The sequence below is a fragment of the Lindgomyces ingoldianus genome, assembly GCF_010093535.1.
Source record: "Lindgomyces ingoldianus strain ATCC 200398 unplaced genomic scaffold BDR25scaffold_31, whole genome shotgun sequence".
Taxonomy (NCBI): domain Eukaryota; kingdom Fungi; phylum Ascomycota; class Dothideomycetes; order Pleosporales; family Lindgomycetaceae; genus Lindgomyces; species Lindgomyces ingoldianus.
The window spans coordinates 538877-552969 of record NW_022985192.1 but is presented as its reverse complement, the minus strand read 5'-3'; the positions used below and the strand labels follow the sequence as shown (position 1 = coordinate 552969).

At 51.9% G+C, this 14093-nt stretch overlaps 6 protein-coding genes across 6 annotated transcripts; 4 read left to right on the top strand and 2 right to left on the bottom strand.

The window, feature by feature from the left end:
• Positions 1-243: 243 nt before the first annotated feature.
• BDR25DRAFT_336203 (nagb/rpia/CoA transferase-like protein) lies at positions 244-2279 on the bottom strand. Its single transcript, XM_033693078.1, has 3 exons — positions 2109-2279; positions 788-2059; positions 244-742 (listed from the first exon to the last, which is right to left on the bottom strand). The coding sequence occupies exons 1-3, from the start codon at positions 2204-2206 to the stop codon at positions 670-672; spliced, it is 1443 nt and encodes a 480-aa protein (XP_033543892.1). The 5' UTR covers positions 2207-2279; the 3' UTR covers positions 244-669.
• A 585-nt stretch (positions 2280-2864) lies between these two features.
• Positions 2865-4402, top strand: BDR25DRAFT_235686 (uncharacterized protein; the record flags this gene model as incomplete). The annotated part of the gene is made up of 3 exons (XM_033685519.1): positions 2865-3902; positions 3956-4184; positions 4257-4402. The coding sequence occupies 3 exons, from the start codon at positions 2865-2867 to the stop codon at positions 4400-4402; spliced, it is 1413 nt and encodes a 470-aa protein (XP_033543891.1).
• Positions 4403-5003: 601 nt separating this feature from the next.
• On the top strand, positions 5004-8649 carry BDR25DRAFT_267857 (uncharacterized protein). Its single transcript, XM_033687078.1, has 6 exons — positions 5004-5087; positions 5136-5418; positions 5474-5690; positions 5938-6183; positions 6234-6449; positions 6690-8649. The coding sequence occupies exons 1-6, from the start codon at positions 5047-5049 to the stop codon at positions 8459-8461; spliced, it is 2775 nt and encodes a 924-aa protein (XP_033543890.1). The 5' UTR covers positions 5004-5046; the 3' UTR covers positions 8462-8649.
• A 211-nt stretch (positions 8650-8860) lies between these two features.
• Positions 8861-10220, top strand: BDR25DRAFT_305846 (oligosaccharide biosynthesis protein Alg14 like protein). Its single transcript, XM_033690498.1, has one exon. It carries the CDS (start codon positions 9003-9005, stop codon positions 9867-9869), a length of 867 nt encoding a protein of 288 aa, XP_033543889.1. The 5' UTR covers positions 8861-9002; the 3' UTR covers positions 9870-10220.
• On the bottom strand, positions 10181-11660 carry BDR25DRAFT_267852 (uncharacterized protein). Its single transcript, XM_033687077.1, has 2 exons — positions 11036-11660; positions 10181-10967 (listed from the first exon to the last, which is right to left on the bottom strand). Exons 1-2 carry the CDS (start codon positions 11459-11461, stop codon positions 10254-10256), a joined length of 1140 nt encoding a protein of 379 aa, XP_033543888.1. The 5' UTR covers positions 11462-11660; the 3' UTR covers positions 10181-10253.
• A 156-nt stretch (positions 11661-11816) lies between these two features.
• Positions 11817-14071, top strand: BDR25DRAFT_267847 (uncharacterized protein). Its single transcript, XM_033687076.1, has 3 exons — positions 11817-12002; positions 12055-12885; positions 12935-14071. The coding sequence occupies exons 1-3, from the start codon at positions 11874-11876 to the stop codon at positions 13691-13693; spliced, it is 1719 nt and encodes a 572-aa protein (XP_033543887.1). The 5' UTR covers positions 11817-11873; the 3' UTR covers positions 13694-14071.
• The last annotated feature ends 22 nt before the right edge of the window (positions 14072-14093 follow it).

Genomic DNA, 14093 nt, shown 5'->3' with positions numbered 1-14093 from the left:
TTTTGTGGGCGTGGGCGTTGGGCGTGGAGGTGGAGGTGGAGGGGGGAAGGGTGGGGAGGAATGCTTGGGAAGGGCTTGTGAGACTTTGTTGCTGGTGTTTTTGTAAGAGTCTGCTGTGCAGAGAGGTTCCGTGTTTATCATGGTTTTCGCTGTAACAATCCCCTCGTTCTGGGGGAGGGGGAACCGCTGCCTACACCACGTCTTAGGACATATCACAGATCTTGCTAGCTTTAATTGGTCTTTCTGGCCTGCTGTTTGTGTATTTCGGGGGATGCTGTATCGGCTGATCATGTTTGTGCTTCCTCATGTTCCGTCCACTATGCTTCAGCGTGCCAGGACTCACAATCTCCGCCTCCCTAAGCAACGCATCATGTCATTTTTGCTGAATGGCTCACCTTCCAAGAGCCCTTCAAAAGTCATTTAGAGTCGTTTGCTTTCTATCCATTATTCAGATGCGTCGAGATTCTTAGATTGGGAGGAGATGTGGCATTCCAAAGGTGACAAAAGGGTTAGGAAAGACCTAGCACAATACAGCACCGCAATACTCTTTCACATTCCCATAACATTCAACCAATGCAGAGGGTGCCGGGAAATTCGATCGTTAACCTTGAAGATCGAAGAGACTGTACTCGTAAATCGTACATGGTTTCGTACAGGATGAACGGATGATCAGAGAGTAATATCCTCTGAGCGGTAGTGATCCGCAACTATACGGTACAGGTATGACGGTGCATGTCCACCACTGTCTGGTCAGCATTCATTAGTATAAGCGGGTTCAGTAACTTACAGATTGGTGATATAGAGATCTACCAAATCCGCAGGGACATAATCATAGAGCGGATTCTCCACGTCGACCTTGTCCACAAAGTCACCGTCCTCGAACGGAACCACACTACCCGCATCTCCATACTCAATTAACTCCTCAATGTCGAAGGGGTAGACCGGGCTCAGCTTGAAGACGCCGCTGACTACGACGACAGGCGTCTGGTGTACTTTCGCCGCCTTGGCAATCATGTGAGCTCCTGCGGCCGCCACGAGTCCCCCATTGGCCAATACTGTGTGTGTTGCAAGAATAACTTTGTTCACGCGTGACATGATTGCGAAGACATGCGAATCTGGAATTAGAACCACTTGAATTCCAGCTGTAGTGAGCGGCTTCCATGCGTCTTCTGAGTCGTCTCCGGAGTCCCCTCGTTTCTTTCCAGTTAGGAGAATGCCGTGAGTTGACGTGTGATTGTGTGGAAATGTCTCGGCATGTACAACAGTGAACTTTCGTTTCCTTGCCGCGGCTAGGAGGAATTTTTGAACGCTTGTTGAAGCGGTGTGTGTGAGAATGATTTCGTTTGAATGGATGTGGTCGAGCGCGTTGGCCGCGATCAGGTCATCCGACTGGTCAAGTTCATCCTGTAATTCTCGAATGCCGTCCATGACCTCAGCCTTCAGATCTAAGTTGGTTTTGCTGAAATCCGCCAGTCGTTCTAAGTTTAAGGACGTGAGCATTCCTTTGCTATCTGGAGATTGATGTCCAGTGGGAGTGCTTGAGGTTGATGGGGTGTCTGGATGTGAGAAGAGGCCGAATAGAGAGTTGCCGAGAGGGGCAGAAGATGTTGGGGCGTAGGAGGTATGGGAAGCCAGCAGCGGCGGTCGTTTGGATAGTTCGCCAGATTCAGACAGGTCGGATTGGTGGAAACTTGAGTCCATGGGCTCTACGGCGGCATACTTGAGCGGGCTAAAGGTCGATATGCTTGATGCCAGTGCAGGTCGAGTAAGAGAGTCATGATGCGGCTGCGAATTGTGTCCAAAGTCGCTGTTGGTGTTCGTGTCTGCGTCTATGTTCTCATCGACAACTTCTCTCACCAGGCCCAGCACGCGGCGCACAATGTTCCCAACGACGACCTCGCGGGGCTGAGCAGACGTCAACCGCCTGCCCACCTGACGTATCCGTTCCACCAGCTTTCCCGCATCCCTACCCTTGAACTCGCCCACAACTCGGAGGAGGAGTGCTGTGGTTGCAATTGCGCATGGTCTTGAATTACGTATCTGTCGTCGTTTGAGCAATCTGGGGGCAGTTAGCCATCACGTGCACACCTTACTTGATGACAACCTACGATATGAAGTGCTCGATTGAGGGCTCTACGGGCGTCGTCTTGAGAGATTTCAAGAAGGACGACAGCCCGGGTGCTACAGAGACTACTTCTGGCCGCATGTGTGCAAAACGGCTCCAGCGCGTAGGACGAAGGCAAAGCTACCCTTTAGTCAGGGCGACTGGGCAAAATTAATTGTGGGTGGTTGAACGTGCCTTTCACAAAGCCGATGAGTCTTCATACGTTCGGCCCATTTTCCGCAGCGGGCCCGAGCTCGCATTTCTAACCTTCGTCATTGTTACACAGGGCCTCAGGCTCCTCCCCAACCACCTCCCCCTCCTCGTCCTCCACCACCGCCCCGACGTGGCCTATTGCTGGCCCCAGGGTCTCTCCGCTCGGTGTGCCTCACTATCGCGCCACAGCTCCCGCCGCCTCTCGACAAGCTCCCCTGCGCCAAGCACTCATTTCCTCCTCGGCCCAACCAGCTCCACGTCGGTCTTCAGCAAACACACATCGCTGCCCCAGCAGCCACGCTCACTGTCGCGCAGCCCCATTGCCCCATTATCCCATTGCCATCGTCCGCTCGTTCATGGCCTGCTCCGGAGTATGAACTCTCTGAACATTCTCTCCCACATCGGCAGCACTCCTCCACCCAGTCCTCCCCGTTCACGCGCCGCATCCGAGAGCAACATCCTCCAAGCACAGCCACGGCCCGAGCCGACGCAGCACACAAACGATGTGCGTGTCGGTGCCATAACAAGTCTGGACGAAAAGGGCAAGATGGTTGCCGTGAGGGTGGGCTCCCCTTACCCCAGCGCGGATGCGGTCGCATCCGAGTTTGACGAGAAAGCGCCCCTTCTCAACCCGTCTTCAGAGGGCCCATACGCAGACGCACACATATCAAGGGCGTGGCTAGTACCGAATCGCATATCGGCGGCCGTTGTTGGGACCGTAAAGGTGTTGCTGACAGCTATTGTGGCTCCCGGGAGATACGTGATCGCATGCTTCTACGACGACGGCCATTTTTCTGTCCTTGCCCCTGTGTATAAGATATCGCGTACCTTTACACGTACTCGCCGGAAAGCGACGCCACCAGCCCCAATGCAGGCATTCGATTCTTCAGACGGCATTGAACCCGGAAAACGAAAGAGCAGAAGACCCAGCGTCCCGCAGTCCCAGGCCAAGAGGCCGACCAAGCGGGCTCCATCAATTGCATCAACTTCCACTGCCATGACGTCTGACTCGGAATTAGACAGCGAGCGGCCGCCGACGAGGGATGAGGACACCGATGCTCCGTCACGCAACACGCGCTCCAAGTCAGTGGCATCTTCGGCCATGGAGGAGATTGCGCCTGCGAAACGGTCTATTCGTATCAAGCTGCACAACGAGGAAGCTCTCAGGCAGCGGAAGGCGAAGAAGAGTCAGGCCCGGGGTGGCCCGTCCAAAGGCGGCGCAAACCAGGTTTCGGCTGAGACTGCAGCGTCACTGAAGTCCCCCACCAGCCCAGCAACTGCATCGTCCAAATTGACCAAGTTCCCGCGTGCGCCGCAGCCCCCGCGTCCTTTGGTGCCACGACGCCAGCCGTCTTACTCTACTTCAGGCACATCTGCCGTCGGGCCGCACCAGAAGACGCTGATCATTGATCTTGACGAAACTTTAATCCACAGCATGGCGAAGGGTGGCCGTTATACGACTGGACACATGGTTGAGGTGAAGTTACAGCAGCCAGTGGGCCTGGGAGGTACCATGATCGGCCCTCAGGTCCCCATCCTGTATTATGTCCATAAGCGGCCACACTGCGACGAGTTTCTAAAAAAGGTGCATCTACTCCCCTGTCTTGCAAGTCATCATCCCACTTATCAATGTCCCAGGTTTGTAAGTGGTACAATTTAATTGTCTTCACTGCATCGGTGCAGGAATACGCGGACCCCGTTATCGACTGGCTTGAGGTCGAGCGCAAGTATTTTACGGGAAGGTACTATAGACAGCACTGCACGTTCCGAAATGGGGCCTATATCAAGGACTTGGCCCAGGTTGAGCCAGATCTAAGCAAGGTCATGATAATTGATAATAGTCCTATGAGCTACATCTTTCACGAAGGTGAGTCGGTTTTTCCGGCCCGCATGCGGACATTCCGAATTCGAGGGGCCCGTGACTGATGATCCGCAACAGACAATGCCATCCCTATCGAGGGCTGGATCAACGATCCGACCGACAACGATTTGTTGCACCTCATCCCCCTGCTTGAAGGCTTGCAGTATGTGACTGACGTCCGGGCGCTGTTGGCGCTGCGTTTAGGCGAACCTCAGTCGGCCTGAGGCACCATGGACCACTCGTGATAGTTTTTTTTTTGTAGCCAACTCTTAATGTTCACTGTATTATAGAGCGCCGTTGGCTATCTGCAAGCCGCTGATTGGAGAGTAGATACCCAAGATGTTTTGTCCATTCCTCTTCCGTGTCTCAGCAACTTGCTAATGTGTGTTTTCTTTTTCTGTACCGGACCGCAATTACACTTTCGGCCAGACCGGAGAAGCATTGGCATTCGTGTTTCTTCTGTTTAATTCACTTTTGGCGTGGAATTTACCCACGCACTGTTCAAGTTTGGTAGGTCGTGGGGTCTCGGCCACAAGCCCCCACCGTTTTGGCTAGTTTTATACGGCGTTTTACACTTCAACATGACTTGCTTCTGCAGGTACTTCCCGCTTATCTGCCTCCCGCAACCCGCGTTCCCGTTCAGCCCCACGGAAACTTCTCTCACTCCGTGGCCTTGCATGTGGCATGTGCATTGCGCGAGGCCAGTCTCCTCTGTTCTTCATTTGGAACCTCCCAGCGCTGTGGTTATTGCTCCTTCCGCTATCCCCATGTGCATGTCATGTTACTTAGAGTCTATGTGTTGCGAACTCTTTTCTAACGACTGCCAGCCAATGTATTCAACCAGACGTGGATTGATCAGATCCAAGAAATGTCGCCACCGACCGTTGATATAGCGATGGAGGACCCCAGGTAAGTCTTTCCCAAGATCCCCCTAATCACCAGGAACTAACGGCTTAGCCCTGCCCCTCTTTTCGAGGAAGCCATAGAGACAATCCAAAGCACTTTATCGGAAGAAGAGCGCAGAGTCTTCTCACACTATGCAGACACGGCTTCAATGCTAGAGGATATGCGCTCACTGTGCTCGAGCCAAAAGGAGCACCAGAGGCTGCTAAATTGCTCTCGAAAGATTGGACTATTCTCTCACGTTTTCGCGGCTTTCTTTGACACCATCAGCATTTATGCCCAGCCAAGGCCAGACTGGCTTTGTTGGTTCTGGGGTTCCATAGGGTTGGTGTTCAAGGTATCGTCTTTTCTAGCACCTTACGGTATTGTGCTATATCCTAACGTTCGCTCAGCTTGGGAGTAACTATGTACTATTCCTGGAGAAGATCGCCGATATGTTCGAGTCAATAGCGCATGCGCTACCTCAGTACCAGCAATTTCACGATTCTTGCAGGCGCCAGTTCCAGGAAGTACGCCATGACCAGATGATAACTCTGATGTCCTATGTTTATGCAGACATCATTCAATTTTGCCTAGAGCTGTATCACATGTTCTCGCGAGGATCCCAAGGTACGTTGGATTTTACGTACAAAGAACCCTTCGATTCGCCGTATTTTGTAACGCCGAATATCAAAACCGGTATACTTTACCGAATGCGGCAACGTGGCTAAACCGGGCGATTTATTTCGGGGTTCAACCAGAGCAATTCCTGTCCATTTCTCGAACAACGTGCTCTGTGTCGTGTCATCTTGGATTGCGTTTTCTTGAGGGTTTAAGGCGTTAGTCCGCGGAGAACCGAAATGCTGACGCCTTGCAGGAGCACAATCGCGGCATCGCGCTGAGTTCCTCACCACAGTTTTATGGCGGCCACTTGATGCACGATTTGCCCAGCTGCAATTGCGCCTTGCAAAGCACAAACAATGGTTCGAGACTGAAATGGGAATGTACGAGAACATCGAGCTTCTCGCGCAACATCGGAAAGAGCTTCTTGATGTACAACACTTGTTGAAGACTCATAGTGAAGCGAATGGCGAGGTTGAAGCTGGGAGAATGTTGAGGCGCTGTTAGTCCCGCCTTACCTGGATACTGCGCTATTGCTAACTAAATACGAAGCAAAAAGAGTAGATAGAGTCAGAACATGGCTTTGGAGCAATGAGTACCGCGACGTTTATGAACAAAGCGTGCGCCAACGAGATCCAAACTCCTGCTCCTGGTTTCTCAGTACACCCGAGTATTGCAAGTGGAAGAACGCACCCTTCGACGAAAGAGTGGGAAACGACCTGGATGCTTTGAGAGCTAGTTGGCCTGATCGAGTCCTGTTTATTCAAGGTAAGATCAAAATATCTCTCAAATATCTTAGGGATATAACAAGAAGCGTTAAAAGTCCTACTCGAACGGTATTATATCTTTGTGAACCTAGTGTTTCTTCCCTTTACTCTGTAGTGTCGGTGGTTCTACTCCAAGTCTCTTCCGGCCACATTCTATACTAGGTAGATGCTGTGACATCCGCTCTTTTCTGCCCTTTGCCCATTTTTCTCCCCAGAAAATAAGAAAGCTAATAGAGACTAGCGCAACCGGGATTTGGGAAGACAGTACTTTCCGGACAAATCGTCGATGATCTAAGCACAGAGGCGGAAGACCTCAACATAAGTGATGAACCTCCATCGACTGTTTTCTTCCATTTCAACTCAATACGTCCAAACTGCACATCCTTCCACGATGCCTTTCGAGCACTTGCAGACCAATTGGTCCAGACGCACCGCCATAATCGCCCTACGTTAGATGCCCTAGCACTTCTCATGAGAAGCGCCTCTGGTCAACAGAAAGCCTCCACCGACGATGTCGTCGCCGTTCTGGCACTCCTTCTACGGCAGCATCCCACTTTCCTTGTAATCGACGGAGTGGACGAATGCTGCGACACCGAAATGTTTCTCACGCTAATTCAGGAAATATGTCGCATCTCAGACTGCCGGGTCCTTCTTCTGAGCCGACCAAACATCACTATACCGTTGGAGTATCAGAGATGGGCTTCGGGCGCTCCCCATGTTGTTTTGATTAACGAATCACACAACGCTGCCGATATTGATACATATGTAAACACCAATCTGAACCAGATGGCCGATCAAGGATTCTTTGGCATCGGTCTAGATCGAACTTTAATTACTCAGATCGGTCGTCGATCTAAGGGAATGTTCCTGTGGGCTAACCTGCTTATTAAGTATCTACAATCCCCAGGTCTTTCCCCCAACGAACGCCGAACCACATTGGAAGAGGTTAGCCTGCTAGAAGGGCTTGAGCCGCTATATCGTGGGATCCTGCGGGTGCTTGGTCAACGCTACGGGAAAGAGAAAGCGATATCTGTCGACATCTTCCGCTGGTTATCTTTGTCAATAAAACCGCTCAATACAGCTACGCTTCATACCGCATTAGCTATCACGCCCGGTCAACCAACTACCGAAGATCAATATTTGTTACACTTCACACAGTCGGTCTCGCGGCTGACTTGCGGCTTGGTGGAGGTGGCGGATGGGAGCGTAAGCTTCATACATAGATCCGTCAAAGAGTACCTGCAATCCCCGGAATGCCAAGAGCTGGGTTTTAGCTTGTACGATGAGAGCGCGGTGCATGCTCACCTTGCAGCACGCTGCATCTCATATCTAGCCAACGATGTTCCGAAGCGGCCCCTTCAACGACTCGAACCCTACACGCCTTCGGCCTCAATTGCCATAAGCAGCGGGATATCATTCTGCACCTCTCGGACGAGCAGATCAGCAGATAGTGGATATAAAAGCATGCCTACGTCTGATACAGAAGGACTGGTAGAAATGGACCGAGCTTCGCAGACTACGACTACGTTTGACTTCAACCTGCCTTTTCTTCGATACGCAGCACTCTGCTGGCCCGTTCACCTCTACCGTGCCCTTGTGAATCGGGTTCCCCGCTGTACCTCCCCTACTCTATCATCGACCGACCCATTCTCGAATACACCCTGGCTTCCTGCCCTCTCCCACTTTCTCACAGAGCGTGCAGCTGTCACTACTTGGGTGGAAGCCTCATGGCGATACAGTTTGCCGCCCAACTTGTCTCGTCTAGTTCCGCTCCTCATCAACATCAAATCTGAAATTCCTCCCGCAACGATCGAAGGTAGAGAACTAAGATGGGTGGTGCATGGTCTCCGGCAGTTAAGCGACGCGCTCAATGAGCTGAGAGGCGACTATGGATTCACACTCAGAGATAACCCGAGCCTGGTCTGGCAATGGAATATTCAGGCTGCTACCGAAGGAGGTTTTTGGCCCGTATGGGATGAGCGGAAGGGGTGTGTTCATGGACTGGAAACTTGAGGTTGGCATCGGAGGAGATGCATGGCACTTTGTGAGAAAACATGGCTCAGTTTCTTTGGAAGTTTTATAAAAGTTAGATTTGGGATGGTATTTTGTAGCCGAGCAAAGTGTGATTCTTTTCCATAGTATGGTGGAGTTTGCGTGGTTTGTGGTTTCTATGAGGATACCACCTGGGGGGAAAATGTATGATACTACAGGCATTTGAAATCCGAGACATCTTGCTTCTCTGTTAGGAATATGTTTTGCTTTCGTGACTGTCGCATTGATTTAATCAGAGAATGCTTTACAAATAATGAGGAAGTCATGGAGTCTGATGGAAAAATGCTCCGATTGGCTAAGATCGGCAGGGACACGCAAGGAAACATGGTCACTTTCACCTTTCACCTCTCACCTCTCACCCAAAACCACCAACTTGGCAGCAATGCTTCTTCACTCGAAGCCATAGTTACACCGCACCTCGGGTCCTCGAGGTGCGCTTCTTCCTGGGATTTCATCCCGTCAATCCTCTCCAATTCCCCGCTCCTTGACGACGACCCCGACAATGGCTCCCCCACCAGCCAGTCTCTGGGCCCTCTCCTTCTTCCTGGCCCTCCTAGTCACCCTCTTTGTCGCCGCTACCTTGCGCCTCCTCTCCATACTCCCTCATGTTCGGTTTCAACCAAAACCATTGTGCAAGCAACCCCCAGTCGCAACTCGGATTCTGATCATCCTAGGCTCCGGCGGCCACACGCACGAAATGTTCTACCTTCTCCGAGACCTAGACACTTCAAAGTACACGCACAGAACCTATGTAGTGAGCTCCGGTGACGCATTCAGCGCGCAACGAGCTGTGGAATTCGAACAGGCACTAGAACAAAGAGAAACCGTTAAATTTGAGTCCAAAGAGCCGGAGAGCAGAAACCCAGACGTTTTTCTGAACGGCACTGGCATTGAAAAGCAGCAGCATGCGGTAAGGACACCGCACCTAGGCCCCGAAAACTACAACATCGCTATCGTCCCCCGTGCCCGAAAGATCCACCAATCCCTCTTCACTACGCCCTTCACCTCTCTTCATACCCTTCTCTCTAGCTTCCCAGTCCTCCTCTCCTCTCCACCGCTCCTCCCAGACCAGCTACCTCAGACACCGTACGAAGCTGCCGCACGGGATCTGCCAGATCTTGTCATCACAAATGGGCCCGCTACGGCGGTGATACTAGTCCTGGCTTCCCTTATCCTCAAGTTCTTCAATATCCGAGGCGCGCAGAGTAGAGGAAAGATGAAGTCTGTGTATGTGGAGAGCTTTGCGAGGGTGAAGACATTGAGTTTGAGTGGACGATTGCTTGTTAGGGTTGTCGATCGATTTCTGGTACAGTGGGAGGAATTGGAGGGAAAGGCGGGACGAGCGGAGTATTGTGGCATCTTGGTTTGACAACCTGGGTTACAATGGGAATAGCAACAATGGGAGTGGGCTAAAAAGCCCATGATGTACTTCGGAAGGCATTTTTCTAGGGTTGAAGAGAGCAGGAAAACCTAGATGAGAGTGAAGCATGGTTTTCCACTTCCAGATCCCTATGCCTACACTACATTAGAGGGAAGGCAGTGCCAGGGATATACTTTTCAGTGACCATGTGAGCAGGTGCACAAGGAAAAGTGCTAAAGAGTGGAGTAATACACTGAGCTTTGGCGTAAGAGACTTAGGATTGACAGGCGTTTGTGTGGGTCATACGGTTGATATCCCACGGCCCACATGGACTTGAACGGTATAGTACAATGGATCTACTATCTACAATATTTTACTGTCCAAACCCACTCCTCACGCGACATTATCCTCCCGCAGCTTTCCCTCTTGCTGTAGTTTCCGCAGGGTAGGCGTAGGCATTTTCGTTTTCATGATCTGTCCAATCCGCTCCAGCATTTCCGGGGTCAAAGTTGGCGCTGGCTGAGCGGCCTTCTCCGCGAATTTCATTTCTCGAAGAACCTGCATTGGCGTTTTCATATGCTCGGGCAACTTCTTCTTCTCTTGCTCCATTCTCTCCATCGCCTCAATCTTCTCGATAAATTCGGGGTCGTGCCTCGTCCTAGTTTTCCCGTACTTGTTCCTCAGCTCGTCGATGACGCTATAGGGCATTGGAGGATGCACTAGAGGAACATTGAATGTTTGGCTGTCAGGACCTTCGATGATATCAATTGTTGTATCGCACTCATAGGACCTGTAATCCGGGTCCTCCTCCTTCTTCATCTGCTCGTCAGTTAACTCGATCCTAATATCCGTGCCTGCGATGTAGCGGTCGTATCGAGGCTTCCCAGTGTACGGGTCAACTATTTCCCGTGAATTGCCATCCTCGTCCCATTCCACGCGTTTCTCGAGTCGTATGCTGTCCACGACAATGTCTTCTTCACGGCCGTTGCGCGGATTCTCCCATTTGTAGACGAGCTTGAGGTCTTGGAACGGGAGTGGTAGTGGGGCTTCGCGCCGGGCTTCTGGAGTGTTACCGAAGGCGTCGAAGGCGCGGCCATCGACGAACGACTGGGGATGGCATTAGTAGGTAGACATGATGCAGTACCTGAGACGAGAGGATAGAGTCTAATGCGCACCACGTTCACGTCCTTGACAACGACCTCGTTCGTGTCTCTGTTGACCCTCTGGATTACTCCAATCTTGCCCTTCTCAGGGCCTCGAATCACCACGACACGGTCGTCCGGCTTGAAAGGCAATAGTTCCTCCTTGAACTTCATATGATTTGGTAATTGAGGCCGACCCATTTGCTCACGCTCCAACGCACCGAATTTTTCTTTATTTTCCCCCACAGCTCTGTTTGGCCGCAGGGGGCCCAACTTCCAGTCTTCGATGAGGTTTTGGCGGGCGGTTTTGAGCTCTTGGCGGATCCATCGATTCTCCCTCTGCAAAGCTTGGAATCTGTACTGCTTTTCTGCGAGATTGCGCTCTTTGGCTTTTAGACGGTCGAGGCGACGGATCCGGGTGCGGGTTGCACGCTCCGCACGGTTGATGATGCGTTGCATTGTGATATAGTGGGGAGGAGGTAGGAGATCGGATGCAGGAAGGTTTAGTTAGGATGTGGGTTAAATGTGTGGAGTGAGGAGGACAAAGGAGCCGTGGGCGAGGACAAAGAATTGCAACAGTATAACTACCAAAGAGGAGCTATGAATGCGACTTGACGTCCTCGAAGCTACCCTCACTCCTCTCACGCGCAATTGGGAGAAACTGACGAGGGTGAACATATCAAAACTTAAGCGGGGGTGGGTGATTTTGCTCTCCGCGCCGCCCGAGTGACCGCCTTGCCAAGCCGGCATGCCGAGTATTTTCTGCCAACGAGGGAAAGTCGAGGACTCCCGTATTCTGGCACTTGAGCGCAATCACGCACCGAACCGAAAGGCCTTTTGTACTACTCGTCTACTTCCCTACATACACAACATGGCGAGGAGGCTGTTCCGACCGGGCCTGACCTGCCACTACTGCGGCACCTACTCGCGTGACAACCAGGCAGGCATAACTCGTGCCTGGCTGTGTCCGCACTGCGAAAGCATGAACTACGTCGATGAGGTCCTTCACCAAACCCTTAGGAGAGAAACAGGTTGCTGATACATCCCCGCAGAAAGGAGGAATCGTAGATCCTCCCGTCGAGGACACAGCTCCTCGATTCGTCCGATATGCGCATTCCCGCTCTCCCTCTCCGCAGGTGTCAACGGCCAAAGACGCGTTCTGCAAATCGTGTCAGCGCAACCAACTCCTCGTGAATAAGGCCATGGCCGAGTACCTCCCTGACGACGACGACCCCGACTACACCAAGTACGAGGCCTCCGTCGATGCCTTTCGAGATGAGCTTGAACGTCGGTATCCCCCCGTATGCGACAAGTGCGTCCACACAGTCCAGAAACAGATTCGAGCGGCGCAATATACGGCCAATACGGATCATCTTCGTCGCATCCTGCAATTCTCGAAGCGTAATCGGGCACAGCACGACACTACGAAACAGGCATGGCTGCTCCGTGTCGTCTTCGCCGCGAAATGGATATACTATGCTAGCGTCGCAGTGGGCATTGTCTGGCACCTGTTTGGAATCATGCTACAATCAGACACAGGAAGTGGTGCCGCCACAGTGTTCGACTGGCCCCTGTGTCTCGAGCAGGCCTTGACAGCCTTCGCGGTGGAGCGGTTCTGCTTCAATTCCCCCCCAGTCATGCTGCAGATCAAATACACCCTGGTTGCTGACTTACTCACGTTTTGGTGGAATCCACAATTGGAAACTAAAATCAATCGGGCGGGCGGTCGAATGCGAGGTCTCACCTCGCAATGGCTTCTACGACTCGTGGTTGTTGCCGTGCGGTATGGCATTTTCTATCGATCTCAAGACCCTTCTGCCTACAACGGCAACCTCCAGTTCTTCCGGGTCGGCCATGCCATCTCTCTAGCTTTTGTCATCGCCGTACGCAAGTTTCCCCGGTGTGTTTTAGACCAGCTGCTAACTGATTCAGGCAACATTGCTCTCCAGACAAATTGTCTACATCGACTACCAATCTACAAAGACATTCATGAAGAGGATCGATCCGTACCTTCCCCAGGCTACCAGCCGTGAGGGCACTCAAGAGCCATACCAGCCCGCACGTCCGAAGTACGATTCATTCGACACCATGGCGCAATCCTTCACCGAATCCTTCCCAATTAGCAATCCAGGAGAAGCTACCGGCATTCTAAATGACCAATATCCTCCATCGCCCACCGAGTCTATTTCCTCTTTCCGTGACGACGACAGTGACGTATATACCCCGTATCTCCGCAAAGCGCACGTCAACAAGACCCTCAACGACGACATGGACTGGACTCCAACCCGCCGAACATTTGCACCGCCCCAACAAATCTTGCCACCCGTCTTCAGCCAAGCGCCTTCAGCACCCCCACCCCGTCAACCTCACTCCATCTTCGCCAAACCCTCCACCAACCCCTTCGATCGCAGAGTCCCTGCACCACCTCCTAAACACAAAGAACACGAACGCCGCAACCCCTGGAAACCCAGCATCTTCCAGCCCGCCACGCAGTCAGCGAAGAAGAACTTCTTCGCTGAAGTCATGAATTCCCAGGGCTCGCCGACGACACAGGAGAGCCTGCGGCAAGCTCCAAGCTGGGTCAGGAAGGATGAAGAGCTTTTTGAACCTCCGAAACTGAAGTACGACACGTATACGAAGCCTAAGATGACTGGCTTGGAGGATACTTTTAATTCTTTGTTTTCGGGCTAAGGGGCCGGGTTTGCATTGGGCGAATGTGGGTAGGGTGTATGGCTGGTGTTTGCTGGTGTGTGGTTGGCGTTTTTGATTAGATACCCTTGTTTCTCCTGATTGCTGTTTAGAGATTGGTTTGTTTTAGGACATATGGTGGCTGGCGTTCAGGTGGCTGGCGTTCAAATGGTGGGCTTTGGCCTATTTGTGTTCCGTTGGGTGGATTAGAATGCTGCTCATATGTCGAAGCAAGTAGTGAGCACGTGTCTGATTAGAAGACAAATTCCGTTTTATGTATGGTTAACGTTTTGTCGATATTCAACTCGCTAGTATTATTCGTGAATCGTGTGGAGAAAGAACCGGGTAGGGTATAGGCGGTTTAGCATGGCACGTTTTATCACTGCTAGATAGTTCTTGACTT

Bases quoted from the DNA above. Each gene is read 5' to 3' on its own strand.
- BDR25DRAFT_336203 (XM_033693078.1), bottom strand. From the start codon at position 2,206: ATGCGGCCAGAAGTAGTCTCTGTAGCACCCGGGCTGTCGTCCTTCTTG. The intron at 2,060-2,108 runs GTAGGTTGTCAT...AACTGCCCCCAG, and splicing joins TCAATCGAGCACTTCATATC to ATTGCTCAAACGACGACAGA. The intron at 743-787 runs GTAAGTTACTGA...CTGACCAGACAG, and splicing joins GATCTCTATATCACCAATCT to TGGTGGACATGCACCGTCAT.
- BDR25DRAFT_267857 (XM_033687078.1), top strand. From the start codon at position 5,047: ATGTCGCCACCGACCGTTGATATAGCGATGGAGGACCCCAG. The intron at 5,088-5,135 runs GTAAGTCTTTCC...CTAACGGCTTAG, and splicing joins ATAGCGATGGAGGACCCCAG to CCCTGCCCCTCTTTTCGAGG. The intron at 6,184-6,233 runs GTTAGTCCCGCC...CTAAATACGAAG, and splicing joins TGGGAGAATGTTGAGGCGCT to CAAAAAGAGTAGATAGAGTC.
- BDR25DRAFT_305846 (XM_033690498.1), top strand. From the start codon at position 9,003: ATGGCTCCCCCACCAGCCAGTCTCTGGGCCCTCTCCTTCTTCCTGGCC.
- BDR25DRAFT_267852 (XM_033687077.1), bottom strand. From the start codon at position 11,461: ATGCAACGCATCATCAACCGTGCGGAGCGTGCAACCCGCACCCGGATC. The intron at 10,968-11,035 runs GTGCGCATTAGA...TGCCATCCCCAG, and splicing joins TTGTCAAGGACGTGAACGTG to TCGTTCGTCGATGGCCGCGC.
- BDR25DRAFT_267847 (XM_033687076.1), top strand. From the start codon at position 11,874: ATGGCGAGGAGGCTGTTCCGACCGGGCCTGACCTGCCACTACTGCGGC. The intron at 12,003-12,054 runs GTCCTTCACCAA...ACATCCCCGCAG, and splicing joins GCATGAACTACGTCGATGAG to AAAGGAGGAATCGTAGATCC. The intron at 12,886-12,934 runs GTACGCAAGTTT...TAACTGATTCAG, and splicing joins CTCTAGCTTTTGTCATCGCC to GCAACATTGCTCTCCAGACA.